The following is a 24127-nucleotide window of genomic DNA, read 5'->3' as shown; positions in this document are numbered from 1 at the left end:
AAATAATGGAAAGGTATACAAAGTTATTACTTATTATTATTATTATTATTATATTATGTCTCAATATGTTCATGATAATAATTTTTTTTATTAAAAATCTACACTGCATCTTAAAATATGGAAGAAACTATGTAACTATGACAATGAATGTCTCACATTTAGTTAAAAAATTAACTCTGAATATTAAATCGCTTGCTAAGAAGTCTTTGGAATGAGTATACGGTGAGTATACGGATACACCTCTAAAACTTATGAATTTTGGAAATGAATTCGAAATCGTCTCAGGGTGAATAAAAACATTCATCAGGATGATCATTTGTGTTCAAAAATCATCTAAAGCCTGCATAAATTATAGAATAACAGCTGCAGTTTCTGCCCGAAAGAGCAGGCGTCTCCAGCACCCTTTCTGTAGGACCCACACTTCTGTGCAGGTACCTCATGAATACCAGGAACATGTGGAATCCTCTGAAGCACAATTAACTACTATTGTTCTTAGCAGAAATCGACCAAAAGAAGAACCACAAAATGCATATTTAGCCTGTGCTAACAGGCACACATGTACCCCCTAACAAAACATCAATGTTCTCTGACAAAGATCCACAAATCCACAGAAATACTCGTATCTGCAAAAAGAGAGCACAACCACAAGCAGAACTTACAGAGTACCTTATACTAACCATAAACGATATGTCCCATATGCATAACTATGTATATGACTCTGTATATATGCATGCTACAGTTGCTTGAATCAAAGCAGAAAGCAAAGAAAAACGAAAAGGAACGTGCGAGTCGCTTCTGGGGACGCGACTCTACTTATACCCGTACTCAGTCAGTATATACATTTTTGAGCATATGATTTGTTAGAATTTTAGAATTACAAAAAAAAAATTTGACATTTTAAATTTTTTTGCTACATCTGTTATCTAAATCTACATATACTATGCATATTCTACATCTAACATGTATATTCTACATGTACCATTTAGATTCTACATCTCCTCCGCTAGGGGTTGCTCGCGCACTGAACGCGGCAGAGTGTGCGAGCGAAAAGAAAAATGAGTTGTGTGGTCGTTAGCAGGAGGGGGCAGGGGAAGCAACTGAAAATTAATTTCTTCATTCTGGCTATAATTAGGATCCGATCTGATTCAGATTCGGCAATCTGGTAGATATGGGCATTCTCTACGATACTGCGCTTTTAGTTTTATCGTATCTTTAAAATTGTGCCTGCCACAGATTTTCGTTCTTTGTGGGGGCGGAAGGGAGCGGGGAGAAATTTTGAAATACACTTGTAGCAGTGTGATATCACATGAGTCTGGAAACCAAATTTGGTTGCCTCAGCTCTTATAGTCTCTGAGATCTAGGCGCTCAACAAGACAGACAGACAGACAGACGGACAGACATGGCTATATCGACTCGGCTATTGATGCTGATCAAGAATATATATACTTTATGGGGTCGAAAACGTTTCCTTCTCTGCGTTACACACATCCACTTTTACCTCATATCTAATATACCCCTTAACTCTTTTTTGAGTACGGGTATAAAAATAGTGAGAGGGAGAGGGAGAAGGGAGACAAGGAGACAGAGAAAGAATAACAGAGACCAGAAGCTGGTGGCATGCTTCCGTTTGGTCTCAATTGCATTTTGCTGTTGGTCCATGTTCGGGGGATTTTTCCTTTCCTCTCCAATGGACTGCTTGCCATTCCACTCCAGTTGCCTCTCTGCAGCTCGCCACTCTACATATCATTCCCTCTCCCTCTTTCACTCACTGGATTTTTGTCAACATATGTTCAACGTAATCACAAACAAGTCTGGGGTATTACTTTAACATAAACAAATCTTAAAAGTAGAAATGACAAAAGAAAAGAGAAATAGGAACAGGAACAGGAGCAGTAGAAGCAGTAGCAATACGGATGGAGTAGAAATTCAATTTTGTGCATTTGGAATTTCATTTTGTATCGAATCGAATCTCTGTCTGTCTCTCTCAGTCATTTTTCTCTCTCTCTTATTTTGTAGTGCCCTTGTTTTCCATATTGTTATCAGCCACTTGAGGAGCGGAGCAGTCTTATGCTAAATATGCAAACACATTTTTGTAACAGTTTCTCCACACCCTAGACCCCACTCCTCGCACTCTCTCCATGTACATGCGAGTATCTTACGAATGTGTGGTATTTTGTTAGCTGTCTTAAGTGGAGATGCAGATGCCGCCCCACTCTAATGGGTCGCTGCCATAGTTGGCTGCACATTTTTTCCATGATGAATTGTTTGTCAGACTGACAGCTGTTGATTGCTCATGGCGGTCAAGATGAAAGTCAAGAGAGAGAGAGAGAGAGATGAGTGGCAAAAGCTATTGAACCATAAACAGATACAAGATTCACTTTCATTTCTATGGGCCGAGGCCCCCTTAATGCTTTCGGTTCTATAAATACAAAGGCAATATACGCGCACATATCTATCTGGGGAATCGTTTGATATTTCCATATAAATAGCACTCACTTCACACTATTGACATTTGCACCAAACAGAAGCAGCAGTGGCAGCAGTGGCAGCACTCCCTCTTCCCCCCACCCCCTTCATGAGTACTTCACTTCTTTTGGTCAGCTTCGATCTCTTCGAGACGATTTACGACTTCCGTGAAGCATTTTTCAGTGGACTCGAGACTCGGACTCGCAGTAGACTCCGGGTATATTGCAATCGGCATTCATGAAGTGCCTTGGATTTAAATATATGTACAAGTACACACCCAGAAATATACAGATAGACTTCTTTCTGTGCGTGTTTGATATGCAGTTCATGTCTCAGATGTCTGCATTGATGGAAATTGCAAGAGGAATCCCATCCTCAGCACACACACACACACACACACACACACAAAGCATACACTCGAAATGTGAGAGAGAAAGGAAAAGTTGGGGGATGGGTGCTGAAAGCTCATTGAAAGAAATCCTCCGTATGGGAGGTCTCCGTTTGATGGAAGGGGGGAAAAAGCTAATCTGATTTATCAGTCTGAAAATAGAATTTTGTGCGAATAGAAGGACGCCCAAAAGAGGATAACAGCTGGGATATTCAAAGAAAATAAAGATGATTAAAAATTCAAGCGAAATAAGTGGAATTATGTGAAGAAGTTGCCAGAAAGAAGGCTGGCAAATGATTGGGCAGCATGTGGCATGATTATAAATGTTTGTATAATTTTTCCTTTTAATGCTCGATAAATTTATACTCAATTACTCCCTTGAATCATCTCTGTTAAGAGGATATCTTTCTGGTTTATATGGCTCAACAATTCATTCGCTTAGGCAACCATCTCCACCAACGACAAACCTTTCGGCACGCCATTTAATCAAAAAACTATTTCCCAAAAACTACTCCATGACAAACACACAAAACTTGAATCTCCACTTCCGCTCCCCCTCAAAGCAAACCCTTAATTTAAGTGAAGTTTCATCAACTTTCTTCCGTTCCCTTCCCACTGGACACCTCAACTAATTAAATTACTTTAACACTTCAGATACCAGGGTGTCATTAATTTAACCCGATTTGCCATGCCATGCCCCCACTCTCTCTCTCTTTCTGTCTGCTTGCCCTCTCTGTCTCTCTCTCCTAAGGAGCTGCTAATTAATCAAAGACAGCAAAACCCTTCATAAATCAAAAGAGAAAAGAATGACCATTAAGAAGGATATCCCCCCATATTGCAGACATATGTATGTACATATATCCTATATGTACATGTACATTAGACTGGGCCAAACAATTTTTTTTTCCAAATTGAAACGGGACACTCCCTAATTTTGTTACCTTGGATTTAATAGTAATTTACATGATATTATTTTATGTTTATTTTTTATTTTTTAGAGGTTGCTACCGAATTTTACAAAAAATTGTAATCAAGAAAATTAAAAAATCTATTGCATATACATATATTAATACCATTCATATCTTCATTATTGGCAGTAATAAACCTGCAAAAGCTTTTGCGAAATAGTTAACTAAATATATCAACCTCAGCTGAACTTCCTGATTTTCACCAATTATTAATTTTTTAACAGTAACTATAAAAATAAAATAAAAACACCTTATTAGCAATATGAACTAGTTTCTAAGTTTCAATATTATTTGAAAAAACCGACGAAATCAATTTTTTGTAATGTATATTTAACCAAAAATTTTGTATTTTCTTTTCGTGGTAGCAACCCCCAAACATTAAAATAAAAATTTGAAAAAATTTTATAATTTTATTAAATAACAAAGAACAGAATTGGGAGGTGTCCCTTTGAAAAAAAAAAAAATTTTTTGGTCAAATTTTGGCCCAGCCTAATGTACATATGTACATATGTATGTGTATGTTTGATATGTTTAAGTATTTCTTTAGTTCAAGTGCTGGCAAACATCAGAAACATGTTTCGGTCAATAGTGCGGGGGGGTGGGGTGGTTGTTTTTTTTATCCGCTTTGCTTGTCGCTTCCACTTGAGCAATTAATACGTGAGCAAACTGGAAAATATGTCAGTGATGTGATGGTTTTGTGGGAGGAGGGGGTAAGACAAGTGCAAAACAATGTTCAAGTGATGTATTGTTTGCCAGTGTGTGTGTGTGTGTGTGTGTCGAAATCCACCAAAAAAACGAGACGAAACAACAACAAGAAATAATATCATTTAGAGTGTGCAAAAAAAATAAAAAAATAACTTCTTCATCTTTCAGTTTCTGCTTCTGTCAGTTCTCCATCGTGTCGCCTCTTCTCTGATTATTTATTTTTATCACAGCTCCCCCCACATAGAAAAAGAGCGCGAGAGAGTGAGTGGGGGGGCGGAGGGAGAATAACGAAACGAAAAGAAGTTTAAGAATGAAACGAGTGGCGCAGAAGCGCAGGAACTGAAACCATAAACCGAAACATTTTGCAATTGCGAAACCCGAACACGCCTCTCACATTGTCACACAACTTGATCTATATATAGAGCGAGGGCGGTTGAGGGGGGCGGCGGGAAGACAATAGCAATAGCAATGATGATTGTAATTATCACTGTCATCATTGTCATTATCGTGATGATGCTGCTGCTTCTGCTGCTGATGATGATGATGATTGAGTTTAGTGTCTAGAAAGAAATATAAAGCCCTATTCGCAGAATTAATGAATTGTTGTTACAGCTGTTTATGTGTATACCCTGTAATCTAAGATGTTTACAAAGGGTTTATTGTGTGTGAATGTTACAGGTTTAAGCAACATCTTCTATAAAGAATAGGCACCCTTCTTTGAGTGTTTTGCTGGCATAATGGGTATCCGTCTAGTCGCATTCTCCTCTCTCACTTTGCTTTCTGCATGTCTGTTTGCCGCTGCCTGTACTTACAGCAAAGTATAACATTGTCAAAAATCTGCTCATATTTCAGTCAACGAAGCGGAAATCCTTTATGCCCCACCGCTCGCTCATCAGCCCCTACCCCTACCTCACACTCACTCCCTCTCCCTCATCCCTTTATAGAATAATAAATACTAACGGTTCTGCCTGCCTGCCTGCCCAGCCTTGCCCTCCTTCCCCAGCCCCCTTCCATGCAAGCGGCTCACATTTTTGCAGCTCGTTAAATAGGCGACAGTCGAGGGCAGCGCTCTCTCTCTCTCCCCCACTCACCAACTCCCCCCGCTAGCGAGCCATTGTATATGTCTGTCTCTTTCCCACTCCCCTGTTAGACACGCTGCATTCATTGTTCGTCCGTTGACTTTTTGTTGCTTTTGGGTTTGGAGTTGCATTGTGTGAAAAAGTTTTAATTGGATGCTTATTACACAAATTTGCTCGTTTTCTTTTTCTCTCGTTTTGCTCTCTGTCTCTCTGTCTCTCTCTTTTAGTTTTTGTTGCCATCGGAATTCGTATGTACGTACGAATATTTTTGTTAGTCCAGAAGTTTAGCTTAACAGTAAAAATGTTAAAAGTTCTATAGTTTTAATGGTTTATTGGAGGCTAATAAAGTTTTACAAAATGGTTTCTACTCGTGCCATAACTGAATGGCAACATTTTTTTTTTATTTTATATTTTACTAAAATATGGAAAAAGTTATAGGAATACATACATGTATGTATGTATAATTGAAAATATTTTAAAGTTTAAAGCAATTTATGTGGATTTTTAAATCTCTTAATAAACACATTTTTTTTTAAACAGAAAAACTTTCCATAAAAATACTTTAAAATCAAAATAACAAAGAACAAAAATTCTCAAGCATTCAAAATATACTTTCTCGTAATGCCAAAAATTCATAAAATTCCAAAAGACATATTCCTCCATTTAATGCTAAAAAAAATCTAAATTCCGAAATTTTGACATTTTTGACATCAGACGTACCGTCTCGCCCACGCATTTCATAATGCCTGAACTCAAAGTAATCCAATTAGTCGGAACTTAAATGCGCATGATGTTGCATGTTGCAGCAACAACAACAGCAACCAGCAACCAGCAACAAGAACAAATGATTCCAATTAGTATTACAGAACGCTAATTGCATTTTACAAAACGTTTGAATTGAATGTGTAATTGGCAATTGCAACGGCACAATGATTCCTGCACATTAATGCATAATTCTAAATGGATTCCAAAACTGCTAAAATGCAGGCCACCCACTCCACACACAGCTGTTACTAAGGGAAATAATTAGCCGAAAATGTAACCAATTGAAATCGATATTGACATTAGCGGGCATCAACAATTGAAATATTTGGGCTACCCATTGAATGGATTTAAATAAATTCTAAGCCATCAGAGTGAGGCAAAAACAGTTAGTAAACTCGATTTAATGGTTTATTTGTTGGTACCAAATTATTATCATTACTATGATGATGCCGCTTGCAAAGCGTTTGATCCCCTTTGATGAACAGTCCTAAAGGCATTAAAAAACCCATAAACATAGAGACAGAGAGAGAGAGAGAGAGGGCAATGCAGGGCAGGGCACCTCCTCCTATCTACCTGCATTGCCATTTAAGATCATAAACGGCTATCAGTTTACAGCGCTTTCAAAACATCAGCAGAGCCCGGGCGGTGAAGTGATTCAATAAAAGAGAAGGCCTCGGCGAAAGCTTCTGAGGCGACTACGGGGATACCCTTTACTTTTGTGTGAAAAAATAAACCAAAAAATTTTACCATATGATTTATATTTATAATTTAAGCCAGTTTTTGTATAAAAATGGTACCAAAAATTACCAAAATGTTCGGGATGATTTTATATGTTTAAATCAAAATAATTTTAAAAACAAAAATTATAATTTTTCATATTGCTTTTGAAAATAATGGTTTTTGTTTTAAGTTTATTTTTTTGGGGAATGTTATAATTTAATTTTAAAAACATCTGAAAGTCAGTCCTCACTCTGAAACCTGTTGACCATGTGCCATCCGAGACATGTTCACGCAGACATCAGCCTCCCCATCACATACCCTACAAGGCACACACACGAAAATTATAGCTTGCCCCAGACATACGGTCACAAAAAAAGAAACCTGTTTACCCTCTCACATGCACCTTCTTCGGGGCCGCCACACAGCCGGGCGCATCCGTCAAGAATCGTCGGGGCTATCAAAAAACTTTTATCAAAAAGAAAAGCTAAACCAGTCAACGGGTTTCTTCTTTTTCTTTTTTTTTTTTGGGGTTTTTGGCTAATTTGCAGGAGGGGGATATGCATCCTTTTTTGAGAGACAGAGACGGTCAAAGAGTGTAGCGGCTATATCTGATTATTTTTTGTGTTTTTGTTTTTGGATCTTTTGCGCACGAATTAACTTCAAACAGGCGTGAATAATGCTGAGGCTTTGGCTTTTGCCTGATCTTTTGTCTTTTGTTTGGCCTTTTTTGGAAATCACCAAAATTCATTAGACACAGAGGCAGAGAGAGAGAAAGAGAGAGGGAGAGAGAGAGAGACCTACATAAAAGTGCCGCCACGGGGGGCACACGCTGCCTTCTCTGGCATCCTCTCACTCTCATCATTCTTTATGACATGTGCGGTTTGAGTTATGTCTTTACCCTTACCCTTACTCCATTCTATGGCATGTGCGGGCATATTTCTCTTACTTTTTTCTTGCTTTCAGATTTGCTGATAGTTTAATTGGTCTGGACTTTATGTGGTTTTTGCGGGTTTCTGTTGGTTTTCTTTGTTATTTCTTTCTGCTGCTGCTGCTTGCTACTGGTCTTTGGGGAGGCCTTAATGAAGACGTCACATGACAGCCGTACATATTAATGCTAATTGATTATGTGGCCAAGTGTTGTAGCTGCCAGGAAATTCCATCAAAACTAATCTTGATCAAACAACGCAATGAATAAAATTATTTGACACGAAACTAGTGGGAATTTCTAAGAAAATTGACTAGAGTCTAGAAGTTCAACATATCAAAGATTTATTAGTGATAAAACTCATCTACCACATAATAAATTTCTTAAACCCCAGAACTTTATGTAATTGAGACATTTAAGAAACAGCAGGGGCTTCCTTGTTTAACTCGAAAAAAAAAACTTTCCTAAAATTTATGCTGACAAATCTGAGAAGATATTCCGGACAAGCCATAAAAAGTGCGTATAAATCTACAAGTCCCAACACTCAATGAAATTGATTAGCACAGCCATAAAAAGACATGCACGAATGCAGCAGCAGGGCACAAATCTTGGCTAATAAAATGGTTAAAACACAAAAGACAAATAAGTACAGAAATGTGTGCGTGTGTTTTCATTTTATGAGGCAAAGTTTTTGGCACGATCTGTAGTCGCGGGGCAAGTGTTGTGCAGTTTTAATAGAGCCATAAAATTTCAGTATAAATATAGGAATTTCATGGATATATATTCTACATTTATGGGGGGTAAAAGTTCAACCAAAAATACAACCAAATATGTGGACAAAACGTTGGTAAAAACTAAAAACAAAACATTTTCATTGTGGTTATAAATTTTTGGAGAAAAAACAATCACAGAAAACACACACAAAACCAGAGATACAGACACAGATACAGCCAACAAAAAAGTCATAAATAGTTTTTCATTTCATTAGCTATGCTTTGTAAATTGCTGGAAAATTCGGGGCAACAAAATATGAAAGTTCCACAAAATGATAAACATTTTCCTTGTTTATCCAATCAGAGAAAAACCAAAAAGCAACAAACAAAAGCACACATACACACACCTGCAATTGAACTTTGGACTCGCTTTTTGGGAATATTATTACGCTAACAAAAGCGGGATTCGAACGTATTTTGGACGTCACAACAGCAGCCAGCAATCAGACAGTCAGACACAATCCTCTTACCACAAAATAATTCACTCAAACAACAATTCAAACAAACAGCTCGAACCACTCGACTCGGCTGGCAGACGGCATTTAATTAATGACTCTTTATCGAGAGTAAATAAATATTCAAGCGATCCCCTCTAGAAATTTGCATAAACTGAAATAAATAAAAACTAAATTAAACGGAGAGTGGAGGTAACCTATTGATTATTCAGAGTAAAAGTCGTTGATGATTTTGTTTATTGTTTAGTGCCTGATAAAGTTTACACATTTACGGAAGGGTTTACCTCTAGTAGGTTGCGGGCATTCCGGGGGATATCGGATTAGGTTTACACTTTAATTTCATTTGGAATGCAACGAGGGAAACCCTAGAATAGTGGACGACAGGGTTCTAACATGTGGCAGAGCTATGTTCAAGGTTTATTTGGAATGGAAATTATAACTAGAGTATAGGTATTTCCTCTGCTCATAGCACTTCTTAAATATTCGAATATTTTGTATCTCTACTTTGTATTTTGTATTTCAGCTCTCTTCCTGTGTAGCTTAGCAGTAAAAAGGAGCAACATCCAGTGCCACAAACACAACAAATTCCAATGTCAAAAATCGTTAAAAAATCGCCAGCAATTAATCAAAACCAAAAAAAAAAAAAACAACAAAAATACAAGTACAAGTTCAAGTGGAATATTCCTAGAATAAAACACATCAGCGTCGCGGTAGCCACAGAAGTAATTTATGTGCAACTTGCTCGGCGGCCATGGCCCATTAAGAGCACAAATCTGAATACACCCCCGAAAATACGACGCGACGACCTCGTCATCTCTGAGTAATGGAATACTATGTCTTCCCATCCATTGGGACACACGCAATACAAGAGTTTCGTCGTTCTCGTTCTCGTTTTCGTTCCCAGTCCCATTCTCGTTTTCATTTTCGCTTTCGCCACACATTTCATTAAGTATGTTGTTTTCCTCTGGCCTGGCGCGTACAACTAATTAAGCTATTTTTAACAACAACAAAAAATAACAGCGAATTTTTCAGCGGCACGCACTGAGCGGAGGAATGAACGGCAGCGTCAAGCGTCAGGCGTGGCATGGCCCACAGTCGCAATGTCTGGCAAGATCGCGTGCCGCATGGGAGGGGAGTGTGCCTGGCGTGCAGGGGGAGTGCTGGTGGCAGGCGCAGCTGTGCTCAATTAATGTCACTTTGCTCATGGTTTCAATTTGGGAGATACTTGCACGTATATTTGGTATTAATACGGAGAGAAAACCACTCGCCAATTGCCTAAATGAAAGATATATGGATATATTTTCAGCAAAGCCACACTGGGAGAGAGAGAAATAGAGGCAGAGACGGTAGAGACTGGGAACATTATATGTACTAAAAACTCTTTCATCTCAAAATAATGAATCACAATGATGAATAGGCACTTATTATATATATATGTATTATGGATATCATAAAAACTAAATGACTTTTGCTTTTCCAATATTAATGATAAAAAACGCTTATTCAAAGTAGCTATTAGCTAGCTATCTACCGAAAATCCTCTTGATTGGTTGCGTATTTCTCACAAAATTATGACTTTAAGTATGACTTATATTGGTATTTTGTGGCCAGTAATGTAAATACAATTATATTTGGCAATTAATAATATTTACTTGGGTTCCAAAGAATTTCTCACATCGTTCCTCTGTCACCATTTTTACACAATAAATATGTTTCACTCAAAAGATGTAGACAGAAATTTGACATTGAATTCATTTTGCAAAAGTCACGCCCACATGGATTTTTTCCTTAACGTTTGGTAGGCAAAACACATCTATCCACATACATATATAGACCAAATCAAACAGGCAAAGATAGGCACGAGTATATATGTATAAAATGATAAAAGTATTTTTCCTATACGCTTTGATGGAAGCAGCCAACGTTAGATTGCATTTGGAAATTTATGATCTGTTCGAATGAATTTATATCGGAAGGGGGGCTAATATTAGAGATGATTTTCCAACGGCCTAGAGATTAATTGTGGAAATTTACATATTCACAGGCAATACTTATAGATATCGTATCCAAAGTTGAGCCAAGACCGGTCTGGGTCTGGTCTGGCAGGGAGGCTTTATGGGTCCCCAGGGGTAGCATTTAATGTTCGCTGTTCTGTCGTCTGGGGGCTTTATTTTTATGGCCATTGAATGCACTTTACACCTCACCCATTAAATCATTGTATATTCGTGTGGGGAGGGCTGTTGGGAGTGGAGAGTACGAGATTGCTGTGTAGGGCAGCGACTTATTAGTCTTACAGATTAGACAAATTTCAATCAAGAGCGTGTGTTATGGGTTACACTGATTACAGAATACTGAGCTAGAAAACGATTACCCAATCAAATTAAAGCAGCGTGAAGGAATGAATAATCATACATATATGAAAACTTTTGCAGTAAAATGAGACGTCTCTGTCAGAGTACTATCCCAATAATTATAGAGAACTTCCCCATGAGTACTTCATGAGGGTTATTTCATTTATATTTTTACTTTGAACCAGAGCAATCCCAATAATATTAGAGAATATTTATAAAAGCTCTGTACATATATTATGAGGGAAGTTCCCCATCAAATTATTGTTATAAAGCATCAATAGCACCGTTGGAAGTTATTAGATAATTTCTCAATTATATTATAGCGTTGTATCGGTTATTTTCCTTACCAATAAAACCACAAAAATTTCCACTTCTGTAAGAGTTAATTCCCCATAATATTACTGGATTTCCCAATCTAAATTACAGCTCATCCATCTCCTATATTAGGGTAATTCCTCATCCAGTTTACATTCTATTTCTGACACAAATTACAGCGATTTCCTCATGCATAAACTCTCTCTTTCATATGAGAAATACATTTCCAATCAAAATTTATATTCCATTTCTTAATCGTATTACAGATCAATGTATTGCCCAATGAGGCCAAAAGTTCTATAGCGTAAACATTACATTAGAATGAGATTTTTCGTATTTCGTAGGCGCCAAACCCCAAAAAGATTGTAAGCAAAACATTTTTGTTTTCGTTTTCTAATTAAAGCCTACCGAAATAGACACAAATAGACGAGCGCACAGTACACAAAGTCATGAAAAACAGTCAACATAAAAAATATAAATTATAATAAAAAAAAATCTGCCTAGAGAAAAGCTAGAAACAAAATTCCAAACAAAACGCCGGGAGGCTAATAAATATTTTTTCGGTGAGCATTGCAAAAACGAGTTTCAACCCAAAAACCGGGGGAAAAAAACAGTCAATAATAATTTCAATAAAAATGCAAACAACCAATATATAAATTATGAAATTTCAGCGGTTTTTTTTTCGGTGGAGTAGGGTGGATGGAGAATCTCATTTGCATTGGCGCCAAAGGCAGAGAAGAAGGGAAACCAGAAAAACAGAGAAGAGAAATTTATGTCTTGCCGATGAAGTAGGAATTAATTATAAGGATAAAATATATATTTATACGTATACGTATATATATGGGAAAGGAATTAGAAGGCAAGACTTACCTGATCTTGACAAAAGTATCCAAAACCAATGATGCCTGCGATGGCGAGGAATAAACAGAACACAATGATTTTTCGTATTTTGGAGCGTGGTTCCATTTTCTTGATTTCATAAACACCGCTGGGTAGCAATAAGGCAAAATCACTATCAACTTGTACTGAAACGTTTTTATGCATATCCCCGGGATGCATGTTCCATTACCCAAAGGATCACCGCGAACACACAACCTAACTAGAACTAGAGCTAGGACATCGATGACAAGAATCGAATCGAATCCAATCGGTTATCGGCGAACCGCAGCCACACACAAATCGCTGGTGAGACCAACTCAAACATAGTTCCAGTTGCTGTCCGATAAGACCACGAATAAAAAAAACAGTTCTAAAATCCTTCCTCGACCATCAGTGTCACTTCGTTGAAAATGGGGGATTTTTCTTGTATCTTTCAGTAGCGCTGTAAAGAGAGTAAAGTAAATTTTAAATTAGTTGGAAATAAATATATAGAAGTGCTTCTGGGTACGATAAACAATCCATTATAATGTCTCGCTTCTTATCGGGCAAATGCCGCCGGCAGTAGGTTAAAGTATTTCTTTATAAAACAAACACAAATAAATCAAACAAATCTTAGACAAAAAATACTTGCGACGATAAGAATTTCTATAATTATAATTACACAACTATACAAATTTGTCGTTTTATGCCAGATTGCCACAATAATAAAATTATAAAGATTTTTCAGACGTTTTTATGGCTCATTTTTAATTGAAAAATCACTGGAAAAAATATTGATGAGAAGGCGTTGGGCAGATTTGCGTTGCGATTGGAAAAAGCAAAACAACAAAACAAAACTGTGCCTCATTTGTGTGGGAAATCTCTGATAAATGTACAGCAAAAAGATAAAGGCCATAAATCAAGAATTATGATGGGGAAATAAAAGAGAAACTGGTTTGTTTGCGAAGCATAAAATATTGGATACCCTGAAAAATGACAATGTCGAGTAGTTGCGTATGTATGTATGTATATCCAATTTAAGCGAGGAAAATAGCGGAATGAAAAATCATATCAGTATCCGGATTTCTCTGCTTAAAAGCACTGATGATCTTTTTACTGCTTAAAAGCTCCCGTTACTGCTTTTACCTATAAGAACACTGCTTGATGATAAAAGGAACAAGATTCGCAGCCTTTCTCTCTCTCTCTCTTGGATGTTCCTATTACTATTATTACTACTGCTTGTTGCCTTAGATGTCTTTAAATTCTTTCCTCCACTTCGTGTGCCTTCTGGAAAACCTTTCTATTAAAGAAGTAAACATCTGATATCTCTTATTTAATGCCAACACAATCTCATAGCTGCTCAACGCTCTCTTAAGGGAAATGTATCAAATATAAACAAATATAAAAACGCAGAGGCAGAAATCAGAAGGCGGCAGACGCCAACCGCCCGACTCGCCGGCTAAGCAGTCTGTTTGACGCCCAAACGGAAAACACTTCTCCATTGCTTGGAGTAGGCACTACTGACACATGTAGGCCGGTCCAGTTCCTGCTGCTGTGCATTGCTCATCGCGGCTTTTTTGCAGCCAATAATAATGCAATTGGTTATAAACAAATTGTGGCTAAAAGACTGAGAGCATTACAAATGTCAACGGATGCCAGAAAACCAAGTTGCTGGGCAGCAATACCACATGGTGCATGCCGTGGACACATGGTGCACGCCACCACCTGAAAGGCAATAAGTGCTACGCTCACCAGCCAGATGCTAATGGAGTGGCACACACACACACACACACTCATTGTTTAGCTATTAGCCAACTTTAAAGGCAGATCTGATCCGCGTCTGACGTCAAAAGCCAATGGTAAAGAGAATACTAATAGAATTAGGTAATTGCTCAACAGTTTAGTGAATAAACCAACAAATAAACGAAGGGAAATGCTGAACTTTCTGCGAAACAAACACAAAGCAGTAGAAAAGACAAGCTTTGTTAAAGAGACTGTAGGGGTAGGGTTGCAGAGAACCCCTCTCCCAGATCACAGGATATGACTTATGATCATGGAATAAGCGCTATTACAGTGCACCACAACCGGTTTTCGTGCGTCCGATTGTTAAGAAAACTAGCCGGGACTCAACATTATATGATTGTAACCTTTTACACATGTCTTGCGCGTCCCGAAGAGATCTAAAGATCGAGAGTGTCCCAGAAACTAGGAATCCCACAGAGCGGCACAGCCGCCATGGCATACCTTCTTCAAAATATACCCTGAACGCACAGAGACAAAACAGCTGTTCGACTTCCGATGGTCACAGGCAAATTTGGCAATTTGTAACCAATTTACTTACTTTTAAGGGCCAGGCGTAGGCTTATCTTAACTATTCACAACTTTTAACACTCTGCACGTTTATTTATTTACATTTTTGTGTATTTGTGCGTTTCCACGCGCCTTTAGCGCGCTTTCTGTCTTTCTACGCGCATTCTGCGTGACAGTCGGACGGGCAACACAACAAAACCTCTGTTATTACGAAAATATCTTTGATATTCGTTTCAAATTGTTTTCCACTCACTTTCCACTATTGTTTAGCATTTTTTAGAATTTTTCTAGTGTGTTTCGTGTATTTATTACGAGTTTTTAGACGAAAACAACGCGGAGCAGCGACACAACCTCCGTCGTGTTGTAAAATCGGCGAACGAATGCACATAACGGAACAGGGAAAACAGCAACCGAACAAGACGCACAAAACGGAACAGGGAAAACACCAAGCTAAACAGCTGTTAGACATATCTTTTTCTATCTATGTGGCAGCGCTGCCTAAAATCCAGTTGGAACTTTAAGTTTGGTTGTTCATTCCCAATTTCTATCAAACTGACTGGGATCTTTAACAAATAACATACGGCAAACGTAATGGGTTTCTGACAAGAACTCATTTATGCGTTAAAGAGGAGAGTCTTTCTGTCACGATCTGGCAGCGCTGCCAACGATTTATCGATATGTATAGCCGGGGAGTTACCAGACAGCTGAAATTTGTCTTTTTCTATCGATCAGGTAGTGCTTCAGAAAATAAAACGTTCTTTTGAATTTGGAATTTGTATTTTAAGCTCCAAATAAAAGTGCCCTTCTGTACTCAATTTATCATAATTCGTTTACTTTATTAGTACGTATCAAATATAATTGAAACTCAATTAATTTATCGCTAATATTAATCACAGACCACAAGCCCAGCCCCGCGCAACTCCCTCCAGCGACATCTAATTACCGCCACCGCCGGAAGAGGAGGCGCTGGCATTTCCAGCACTGGCCGCAAACAGCTTCCTCAGATTCTGAAGGATGCCCCACAGCACGGTTCCAGCCGATCCAAGTGTCTCGAGCACATCGAACCCGGTGCTGTCTATGGCCGTCTCACGGTCCTCCTCCGTCTCGATGGCCGGCGAGCTAATGTTGCCCCCGCCGCTATGAGGCGAGTGATGGACACCATGATGCCCAATCAGACGATGCGAGTTGGTGCGCACATGCGTATCGTTGACGCCGCCACCGCCAACGGCATTTATCAGATGTTTGACCGGCTCCAGGACGGGAATGGCCAACTTAATGCGACTCCAGTTATCGGCCGACTCAGTGGCACCCTCGTGCTGCTCACTGGCCGTCTCCAGATTCAGATCATCCAAAGTATTTCGCTCACTGACCGGCTCATCGTCGAGGGTTTCCAGGGTCACCTCCAGGCTCTTGTTGCCGCTGCCGGGCAGCAGCAGCAGACTGCCGAACAGCTGCCGCACATGCGCGGAATTCGTGGCCTCCGCTTCGTTCTGCTCAAAGTCGAACTCCTCTCGCGCTCCGGCTGTCCGCTTCTGGTTCACATAGCTGGCCACGTGCACCATCCCATTGCTCTGATCGGGAGCGGGAGCGGGAGTGGTGGTAGTCGTCTTGCTGCTGGCCTGACTGCCGCTAGCTGGCTTTCCGTACGTCGTCGTCGTCGTCGTCAGCAGCAGCAACAGCACGAACTGTACGGACACAGGAAACATGGAAATATTAATTGGCGCTTAATGACGATCCATAAATGTATGAATACTGAATATGATCACACTAATGAGGCATTCTATATGCTCCACGGATCTCCTCGTACTTTGGCAACAGACTGAGACGTAGACCTTGAAATGGTTCTGACATAACTGCAAATTGTTGAGGGATTTATGGAGTAGGTCTGCTGATGCAGGGACAGAACAGAAGGAACCTTTGGTGCCTAGAATGGGCTTGCATTCTGCTTTATAGATCTAGAACCAAGGGCAACCCCAATGGGGCTTGGAAATGAATCAAATGCAATGGAAAAGAATAAAGGGGCTCTGGAGAAGTGGAGGATCTGTGCAGAGCAAGAGAAAGATCCATTTAAATTAACTGCAAAGGTAACAATGGAGCACAGGCCTGTTAAGCCTCTGTTACTAAATCCTTGACCCATTGACCCATGATTCAACAATAATTCAAGAAGCTTCCGAAACATCTAGTTCCCCGTTGACACCTCGAAAAAACCTTCCCAATGACGATGCTTACATGCAGAAATACCAAAAAACAAATGGAACTATATGTGGAGCTTGACAATCGCGACATTTTGTCAATGGGGGAATACACAGGCTTGAAAATGTAAACGAAACTGAAACTGAAACCGAAACCGCTGCCAGCAAACGCACAAATTGAACTGAAATCTGGCACTGGGTGACCAACAAAACAGTGAGTGGGTGACGAGTGCCCACCTTGCCCGTTCAATGGCCAATTAATATGCGGCAAATGTCCAAGCAATTGTTTGTACTCAAAAATTTAATTCAATATGCATTTGGCGGCCCCCCCACCACAACCAACCAAATGCCAGTTCTATGAGGTACGAGAGATGTCCCTCTCTCTCTCTCTCTGTCTGCCAGTATCGTTAAGAGAGCTTTGGATTGGTCGACTAAGACAATAAGTTTACTTTCCAGAGCCTGCTTTATCTACTGGACTTTGTATTAGGGAACTTTTCAAGGGAAATTCTTGTCGTAGCATGCCATTATATATATGTATGTGCTCTGAACAACTTTAGTTTTAGGTTAACGTTTCCAAGCAACACAACTTTTAGAAATATACATTTAAAATAAATTCAAAATTTCATTTTTCTTTTGGTTCATTTTATATTAGATTTATGAGTTTGAAAGGTCTTCAGTAAATAATGCGACTGTTGTGCAAGATGTCGCACCTATTTCATGTGAGTCCAGCCCAAAAATAATATCTGACACTTGCACACACGATCAATAATGCTTGGGACAACTTCGTTGTGATAAGAAAGTTCAGATATCTGATATCTTCCGGTATGTACAGGGCTTTAGACCTTAAGATCGGCCGGGTCGTATGTGAGACGAGGCGCACACTTTCGATATTGGAAGTCTTAGACAAAAATAGCCGCAGTCGGGAATTTGGAGCCTCCAAAAGCTGGTCCTGGTTATATTTTTAAGTGGGGTATAAGTCCGATCCGTAGTTATTTGAGAATCGATCGTGAAGTACTTAGTAGGATCCACATGTCGGTCTCCGATCATACAATAGAGGTCTTCAAGTTCGGGTTTCTCTACAGTCTAGATCGAAAAGCAGTCAAAAATTCTGCCCTAGGGGAATGTGCTATCTGTTTCAGTCATTCTGTAAGGTATATAAGTTGGAATCGTTCAGATCAGTCTATTACGAGCATCATATACATCTTTGACTGCCATTAAAAAGTTTAAACGAAAAACAAGTTTTTGTTAAAAAAAAACCTACTGTTTTGCTAGTATTAAAACGTATCTGACTGCACAGTTTAACTGCCCAAGCAACACCAAGCCCAGGCCAAAACGTTATAAGTTACCTCCCAAACGACAGAACGCTGCTGAATGACACTTATAACTCGCGTATAGGTAGGCATAAAAAAGAAGCAAACATATATATATAAAACTAAGCGTTACACGTCACTAGCTAGCGAGTAAAACTAGAACGAAACTAAATTTAAGGACAATTGAAATTTGTTAAGTGGAGCACTATCATCGAGTCCCTCGGCTCCTAATAGGAAATTATTGCAAGCAACGTCTCATAAAGATCACCTTCCTTTTAATACCCAGTACTCAAAGAGTTTAGGGATACATTTGTTTTGCATACAAACGTTTCCGACCCCATATAGAGGAATTAAAAAACTATAGCGTTAAAACGGAAATAGCTAAAATTTTCTAAAATCTGAAGAAGTAAAAAGAAGAGGCGCGGCATTCGCCGCGGCCCACAACGTTCCTTCTCCTGTGCTTCTAAACATAGAAGCAGTCTCTGGTGTAACGAAACGTAGGGTAAAAAATATACGCGAATACATTTGATAGGGAAAAATGCTTAAAACGCATTAGAATCATTCGACTAACGATCCCAGACAATTTATCGTTTAAACGAAACTTTGTGTAGCAAGAGGATCGATCCGAGTAGGCCATCCTGCTGTTCGGCTACACAGAACAGATGTCATTGGGGGCCCTGATTCTCATTCGGCTTGTGCACACTAAACTGTAAACACAGACATACAAAAATTATTTTTTTCAAAAATCAAAATCCACAAAAAATATTTTTCGTATCCGTTATAAATGTCAATTTTGAATGTGAAGTTTTGGTTGAAATAGAAACAAAATTTTTGAGTTAAAAACGAAACACGAAGACGCGAAATGTCCGGCATTCTCGGCTGGATAAAGCCAACAGCCAGAAGTCAATCTAAATGCCTTACGCCGTGTCTCTCACAGATCACCCGATGCATCAGCTACCACTCGCCCGTGTTCCGGCCGCGCTTTCTGCTCAATGAGCGGGCAAGGCGACTCAAGCGGATCGGCTTCCCGGCGACGCCGCTCCAAGTGCTCAACTGCAACTGCAGCGACGGCGTGCGAGTGCAGTTGTACTCGCAGAGTGCCGCCAACAAGGTGTTTACCTTCAATGGCCGAGTCAACATGCTGCGCAAGCGCATCAGCTTCTCGGGCACACCCGGCGGACCGGAAGGCGCGCAGAGTGTCATACCCATTGGCCTGATCACGCCGGAGAAGAAGGATGGCAAGGACCTGAAGATAGTAATTGTGCCGCTGGACATAGCCGGCATGAATGCCAACGAACTGAAGGAAACGCTGACGAGCATCAATCAGCTGAGAAAATACGCAAATGAAATCGACGCGTTCTCCAGCAGCATGGTGGACGACTTCAATGCAATGATGCGGGAGGCGAACAGTCAAGCAACAGCCCACACGAATGAACTTGCAGCAACAGCAGCACCAGAGGCAGCAGCCGAGGAGCAGCCTCAGCCTCAGTTGCAACAGCAGCAACAGAAGCAACCACCCGCCGCAGAGGATGCAGAATTCTGGCAGTCATACACCACAGCGCCAAGCGCAGCGGATATGGACATCGATGCCATTGCCAAGGGCCCAGCGCAACTGGGGGGCACTGCCGCAGCCCACGAGCAGCAGGCAATGGGTGCCACGGGTGCCATGCTGGACGGCAATGTGACAACCTCCAGCCTGCCAACAGCCACACCAGCAAGACTACCGACCACGACGCAGCCCAAGGTACAGACGCAGGATCAGGCAAAGGCGCACACCCAGGCCAAGCCCAAGGTGCAGCTCGAAAGCGAAGAGCAAGCGCAGCCGCAGCAGCAGCCGCAGCCGCAGGACAATGCACAGCCCCTGCCCAAGACGCTGCCCATACAGGACCCTGTACAGGCACAGCCGCAGGCAGGCAGCAAAGTGCTGGCCCAACTTGAACCAGCCATCGATGCTGCCGAGCTGGAGACCCTCGGAGGTGATGACCTGCAGGGCGTGAAGATTTCCGTGCCCCGGAGTCTGAGCGATCGCCTGAACGACCTGGCCATCTCCTCCATGGAGCTGTCCTTCGAAATGGACATGACCAATGTGCGCGATGCCATCGAGTGCAAGCAAACGGGCGGCCAGGCGCTGATGCCCAACAGTCCCGTGGTGTCCATGAACACACGTGTGGAGCTGGCCACGCCCGGTCTGCCCGATCACACAGTGCCGCTGCATTTCAATGCCCTGATCGCGGGCGTCGTCAATGTGGACATGAAGAAGCTGGATCTGCAGAGCATGACCGAGGATCAGGTGCCGGACTTCAATGACGATGTCACCTCGCTGGCGGCCAATTTGTGCAGCGCTGCCCTCGAGAATGGGATGTGTGTCGATCAGAGTACGTTCCAGCAGGCTCCAATGATCGATACACCGGCGGAGCTCAGCGACAAGGAGCTGTCGGAGATGACGGACCAGGAGCTGGCGGCCCTGAAGAACCAGTATGCCGCCAGGCTATCGGAGCTGCAGCAAGAACTGTGCGCCGTCGAGCAAATGGATCCGGCCATGACAGTGGCCGCCATTGCCAAGTCGTTGAGTCCCGAGCAGGAGCGGGAGCTGCCCAAGATATCGACGCAGGCCCACACGGCTCTGAATCGCGCCCAAGCCCAGAAGCACATGAAGCAGACAACGGCGGCAGCAGCCCCACTGCAGGTCCGGTCGGGCAGCGCGGAGCCCGAGGAGCAGTTCCAGGGGCCCATGCTGCGCGATGGCTGCAAGCATGGCGTCATCAAGCCGAAGAAGAAGTGCAAGAAGAAGTGCCCGCTGGGCGATCCCTGCAAGGAGGACAAGTGCAAGCGCCCGAAGAAGGGCGACAAGAAATCGAAAAAGAAGAAGGCCTCGCTGAATGCCACCCAGATACGGGCCAGTGGTGGCAAGTCTTCGTGTGGTGGCAAAAAGGATGCCAAAAAGAAGGACCCGTGCGCCAAGAAGGACGACAAAAAGAAGAAGGATCCTTGCGCCAAGTTCAAGAAGGATGGCGGCAAGAAGAAAGATCCCTGTGGCAAGAAGGACGACAAGAAGAAGAAAGATCCTTGCGCTAAAAAGAAGGACCCGTGCGCCAAGAAGGACCCGTGCGGCAAGAAGGACGGCGGCAAGGACAAAAAGAAGAAGGATCCTTGCGCGAAGTTCAAGTCCGGCGCAAAGAAGGACCCGTGCGCCAAGAAGGACGATAAAAAGAAGAAGGACCCGTGCGCGAAGTTCAAGTCCGGCGAAAAGAAGGACCCGTGCGCCAAGAAGGACGATAAAAAGAAGAAGGACCCGTGCGCGAAGTTCAAGTCCGGCGAAAAGAAGGACCCGTGCGCCAAGAAGGACGATAAAAAGAAGAAGGACCCGTGCGCGAAGTTCAAGTCCGGCGCAAAGAAGGACCCGTGTGCCAAGAAGGACGACAAAAAGAAGAAGGATCCCTGCGCGAAGTTCAAGAAGGGCGGCGATAAAAAGAAGGACCCGTGCGGCAAAAAGGACGACAAAAAAAAGAAGGACCCGTGCGCCAAGAAGAAGGACCCGTGCGGCAAAAAGGACGACAAAAAGAAGAAGGACCCGTGCGCAAAGTTCAAGAAAGGCGGAGACGACAAAAAGAAGAATGATCCCTGCAAGAAAAAGTACTCCACCTGCGCCAGTCCCTTGCTCGCCGATTCTGTGTGCCAGCTTCATGAGTCCCGCCAGGCGGCAGGAGCGCCGCCGGTCCGTTACTCTAGCCGTGCGGCAACTCCTTGCCGCTATCTAATCTATTCGACGCTCGTGCGCCGTCACTATGGCGGCAAGCCGACAAAAACGCAGCTCTGTGGCTTGACGGCTGGCGATGCCACCACGTGGCAGCGTGGCTATGCGAAGGGCAAGAAGGATGGCAAGAAGGAGGATGGTGGCAAGTGCGCGGTGCTGGAGCAGAAATACCCCCTGAACCGTGGCAAGGACAAGAAGGCGCGCACCAAGGCACGCACCGATTGCTACATCGATGGCGAGGAATGCCCCAGGATTTTCTGCACCGGAAATTGTGCCAAGGTGCGCTTCCCGCGCAAGAAATGCGACAAAAGCAAAAAGAAGAAGGGCGGCAATAAGAACAAGTCCGGCAAAGGTGCGTACACAGTCTAGGGGGAATACTTCTAACTCTGATTGAGATTTTCTCACACCCAAAGGTAGAAGGAAATAAATGGCTTGCTCCGGACCAATTCGCTGCCCTGGCCCCGGCCCAGTGGCAGCGCAGGCAGTTCTCCTGCCAGCCCCAGACAGAACTCGGTGACGATCGCACCAGATATATGATCAATATTCCCAGACGCTATGACATCGAGATGCTGGAATTACCATTAGCCCAGCCCAAGGAGTATGGTAAGTAGAGCATCCTACCCTCCCTCAGTCACGCTCATCTGCCCCCTTTAGAGGCGCTCATCCGTGTGGGTTCTGTGGCACTCAGCGGCTCGGACATTCACATCTATGAGAACGGCAATGAGGACATGAAGGACATGTCGCTGGGGCACGAGGCCACGGGATTTGTGGAGGAGCTGGGCTCCTGTGTACAGAATTTACAATTGGGTGATCGTGTGGTGTGTGAGGCGACCATTACCTGCGGTTTTTGTGATCTCTGCAAGGAGGGCCGCTACCAAATGTGTGAGCGACTGTGGTACAAGGGCTTTCTGGGCACCCATCAGATCCATCATGCCGATCTCTGCCATCGACTGCCCAAGAACATCACCATGGAGGAGGGCAGTCTCATCCAGACGCTTGCCGCCGCCTGTGCCGCCTGCCTAAAGGGTGAAATATTGCCCATCAGCAATGTGCTCATCATTGGCTCGGGTCCCACCACAATAGCGGCGGGTCTGGTGGCCAAAACCCTCAATGCCAAGCAGGTGACAATTGCCACCACCATGAATTCAACACTGGAAATGGCCACCAATCAATTTGGACTCAATTGTGTGCAGTACGACTCGAATGGACTGTACAGCGAGGTGCTGGAGTCCATCTACAGCCAGGGCAAAGATTGGCCCAATTTGGTCATCAATTTTGCCATCTCCGAACAGACAATGAACCTGGCCATAGTGGCGCTGAAGCCCTGCGGCATTTGTGTGCTGGCCGAATGTGCATCGGAGGTGGCCAGCTTCAATACCGTAGATCTGCTGATGAAAAACATCAAAATGAGGCCCAGTTTTCGCTATGCCAATATGTGAGTGAAACAAAGCAATTAGTAATTAGCAATTGTTTGATAATTTCCATTTTGCATGCCCTTTTGCAGGTATCCCCTTGCCTTGCAGCTGCTGTCCACCAAGCTGGCGCCTCTGCGCAAATTAATTGGCAACACCTATCCCATAACGCAGGTGGGTGAGGCCTTTAAGGAAGCCCAGCACGAGTCCAATACGGGCATTAAGAAGATAATAGTCAATTGCTCGGAGGCCGATACTGGCCGAAGGATATTGAGAAGACGAAGAGTAAAACAAGTCGACGATTAGCTAGACATTAAATCAGTTCTTGTGTACAAGACCCGGTTCAAAATTCGAAATTAAATTCAGTATTCATTTTTTTTC

The 24127-nt window shown here is 42.2% G+C and overlaps 3 protein-coding genes and 1 long non-coding RNA gene across 6 annotated transcripts in view; 1 reads left to right on the top strand and 3 right to left on the bottom strand.

The window, feature by feature from the left end:
- Positions 1 to 8349, bottom strand: part of LOC111065764 — a 38893-nt gene extending 30544 nt beyond the window's left edge. Inside the window, exon 1 of the long non-coding RNA XR_002607031.2 lies at positions 7996 to 8349. This is a non-coding gene — a long non-coding RNA (uncharacterized LOC111065764). The remainder of the gene's footprint in view (positions 1 to 7995) is intronic.
- LOC111065757 (heparan-sulfate 6-O-sulfotransferase 2) overlaps positions 1 to 15480 on the bottom strand; it is a 104576-nt gene extending 89096 nt beyond the window's left edge. Inside the window, exons 1-2 of the mRNA XM_022354144.2 lie at positions 15110 to 15480; positions 12781 to 13231 (exon numbers count right to left, since the gene is read on the bottom strand). Coding sequence (XP_022209836.2) covers positions 12781 to 12969 — 189 coding nt within the window. The 5' untranslated portion in view covers positions 12970 to 13231; positions 15110 to 15480. The remainder of the gene's footprint in view (positions 1 to 12780; positions 13232 to 15109) is intronic.
- Positions 15481 to 15893: 413 nt separating this feature from the next.
- On the bottom strand, positions 15894 to 17470 carry LOC111065761. The gene is made up of 2 exons (XM_022354147.2): positions 17308 to 17470; positions 15894 to 16763 (listed from the first exon to the last, which is right to left on the bottom strand). The coding sequence occupies exons 1-2, from the start codon at positions 17362 to 17364 to the stop codon at positions 16014 to 16016; spliced, it is 807 nt and encodes a 268-aa protein (XP_022209839.1). The 5' UTR covers positions 17365 to 17470; the 3' UTR covers positions 15894 to 16013.
- A 375-nt stretch (positions 17471 to 17845) lies between these two features.
- LOC111065753 lies at positions 17846 to 24095 on the top strand. Of its 3 annotated transcripts, XM_022354135.2 has the most exons (5): positions 17846 to 17989; positions 19518 to 22686; positions 22752 to 22937; positions 22989 to 23769; positions 23839 to 24095. In XM_022354135.2, exons 1-5 carry the CDS (start codon positions 17954 to 17956, stop codon positions 24050 to 24052), a joined length of 4386 nt encoding a protein of 1461 aa, XP_022209827.2. In that variant the 5' UTR covers positions 17846 to 17953; the 3' UTR covers positions 24053 to 24095. The 3 variants fall into 3 exon arrangements, with proteins under 3 accessions (XP_022209827.2, XP_022209829.2, XP_022209826.2); XM_022354134.2 differs by lacking the exon at positions 17846 to 17989 and having other exon boundaries at positions 19273 to 22686; XM_022354137.2 differs by lacking the exons at positions 17846 to 17989; positions 22989 to 23769; positions 23839 to 24095 and having other exon boundaries at positions 19271 to 22686; positions 22748 to 22851.
- The last annotated feature ends 32 nt before the right edge of the window (positions 24096 to 24127 follow it).

Source organism: Drosophila obscura, unplaced genomic scaffold (assembly GCF_018151105.1).
Source record: "Drosophila obscura isolate BZ-5 IFL unplaced genomic scaffold, ASM1815110v1 contig_4, whole genome shotgun sequence".
NCBI lineage: Eukaryota > Metazoa > Arthropoda > Insecta > Diptera > Drosophilidae > Drosophila > Drosophila obscura.
The sequence above is the reverse complement of the archived record's forward strand: the minus strand, read 5'-3'. Positions and strand labels throughout refer to the sequence as shown.